This window comes from Priapulus caudatus, unplaced genomic scaffold (assembly GCF_000485595.1).
Source record: "Priapulus caudatus unplaced genomic scaffold, Priapulus_caudatus-5.0.1 Scaffold585, whole genome shotgun sequence".
NCBI classification, from domain to species: Eukaryota; Metazoa; Priapulida; class Priapulimorpha; order Priapulimorphida; family Priapulidae; genus Priapulus; species Priapulus caudatus.
Window position 1 is genome coordinate 12,350 of NW_014577646.1, and position 2,298 is coordinate 14,647.

The 2,298-nt window shown below is 61.6% G+C and overlaps 1 protein-coding gene across 1 annotated transcript in view; it reads right to left on the bottom strand.

Moving 5' to 3' along the window:
• Positions 1–361: 361 nt before the first annotated feature.
• The window catches only part of LOC106811871 (PR domain zinc finger protein 1-like), a 5,620-nt gene continuing 3,683 nt past the window's right edge, over positions 362–2,298 (bottom strand). The window contains exon 3 of the mRNA XM_014815593.1: positions 362–2,259. Within this exon, the coding sequence (XP_014671079.1) occupies positions 919–2,259 (1,341 nt within the window). The 3' untranslated portion in view covers positions 362–918. The remainder of the gene's footprint in view (positions 2,260–2,298) is intronic.

Below are 2,298 nucleotides of genomic sequence, written 5' to 3' on the forward strand. Positions count from 1 at the left end.
TGAGTGAAGTGAATCTGCTAGGTAGGATACTGTGAGGTTACTCTCAACCCTACTATAGGAATCGCTCTCTCTCTCCCTCTTTCTCTCTCTCTCTCTCTCTCTCTCTCTCTCCCTTCTCTGCGGCCTTCTCCCTCTCTCTCCTCTCTCGTCTCTCTCTCGCTCTCTCGCTCTTCACTCTCTCTACTGTCCTCTCTCTCTCTCTCTCTCTCTCTCTCTCTCTCTGTCTCGCTCTCTCTTCTCGCTCTCCGCTCTCGCTCTCGCTCTCGCTCTCTCTTCCTCTCCTCTCTCTCTCTCTCTCTCTCTCTCTCTCTCTCTCTATCTATCTCTCTCTTACTCTCTCTTCTCTTTCTTATCACTCTCTCTCCTCTCTTCTCTTCTCTCTCTCTTCTCTCTCTTCTCCCTCGCTCTCTCTCTGATTCTCTCTACTCTCTCGCACGCCAACACCGCCGAACAGCTGCGTGTCAGGTAGACAGGGCCAAAGGCTAATACAAAAATCATCATCATCATCGTCATCATCATCGTCGTCTCTTCGCGACTCATTGATAAAACGCAACAGCACTGTCGCTACGCGCGGCGACCGCGACCACCCAGGGGTCGCGCAGCTCGACCGCAGCCCGCTAGAGGTCGCACGTGTCGACCGGGGTCACTAGAGGTCAAGTATGTTAGGCATACGTTGCCCCGCGGTATGCCTAGATGCGCAGTGTCCTCTGTATATCTCGCAGCGTCGCATGTCCTATCCGTGTAGACGCGGCAGCAGTCAGTAGACACCACGGCTGTCTGTCTGTCTGTCTGTCTCTCTCTCTATATCTCTCAGCACAGTGGGCAGTCCTGTGACTTCTCACAGCCTGCTAGTGTTTGTGTGTACGGCAGTGTCAGTACTGGAGACACTAGGACGTACTGATCGAGGGAGACTGCCCATTATACGGGCTGCAGTTGACTCATTGACAGCGGATACATCTTCTCATAGGCTGCAGCCTGCCGCTGCTGTTGCTGTTGCTGTTGCTGTCGCTGCTGCTGTTGCTGTCGCTGCTGCTGCTGCTGCCGGAGCTCCTCCTCCTCCTGCTGCTGCTGCTGCTGCTGATGATAGCGAGCTTCTTCTCTCGTCCTTTCATTCCCCGTGGCGGCGTACGCCTCCCGCTCCGCCTCCTCCTCCTCCCTCTCGCCGCCTTCCTTCTCCATCTCTCCGTCCGTCTCTCCGCCGTTCTCCTTGCCGCTGCTATAGTCCGAGAGTGGCGACAGCGACTTGCCGTCGTCGGAGCGCGGCGGCGACGGATATCCGGGACTGCTTCCGTCGCTGTACAGGCCGACGTCGTCCGACGCGGCGTCGTAGTCGACGGCGTTGCCGGCGGCGTCGACGTTCGGCGGACATCCGGTCGTTTTCCAGTGCGTCTTCAGTCCGCTGGCGGACGTGTAGCGCTTGCCGCACGCCGCGCATGCGTACGGACGCTCGTTGGTGTGTAGACGTCGGTGCAGCTTCAGATGGACGAACTGCGTGAAGCGCTGCGGACACAGCCCGCACGCGAACGGCTTCTGGCCGCTGTGCAGGCGCGTGTGAGTCTTCAGGTTCGACGTCGAACTGAACCGCTTGCGGCACACGGCGCACTCGTGCGGTTTCTCACCGGTGTGGACGAGGTGGTGCTTCTGCAGGTGCGCCAGTTGCGTGAAGCCTTTCGCGCAGACGGAGCACTTGAAGGGACGCTCACCCGAGTGCGTGCGCAGGTGCACTTTGAGGTTGGACAGCTGGCCGAACTCCTTCATGCAGACGTTGCACTCGTAGTGCATCTTGCCGCCCTTCTTCTTGAGCGGGTACGGCAGCGAGCGGTAGCCGCGCGAGCCGCCCTCCTCGTCGTCGTCGTCGGCTGGGTAGGGCGTCGCGGCGCCCCCTGGCGGCGGATGGTAGGCGGGTCCGGTGAGGGCGCTGGCGAGGCGCGAGCCGAACGGCAGCGATTGGTTGTAGAGGTGCGGGATCGACGGCGCGTAGATGGCGCCGCCGTACGGCATCGGCTGCAGTGAGGTCAGCGGCGGCGCCTCCTTGTGGGGGCTGTACGGCGGCGACGACGACGACGACGACGACGTTGGCGATAGCGTCATCGTCGGCGTCAGCGGCCCGCTCGTCGGCGACAGGCTGCTGCAGCGGAGATCGCGCGGCGGCGGTGGCGGTGATGACCGAGGTTTCGTCGGGAACACCGGCGCCTGCACTGTGCGGTACGGGTAGAAGTTGAAACGCTGGTGCTGCTGCTCCGGCGGCTCCGGCGGCGGCGGCGGCGGCGCGGCGCCACCTGGCGACGGCATCGCGAG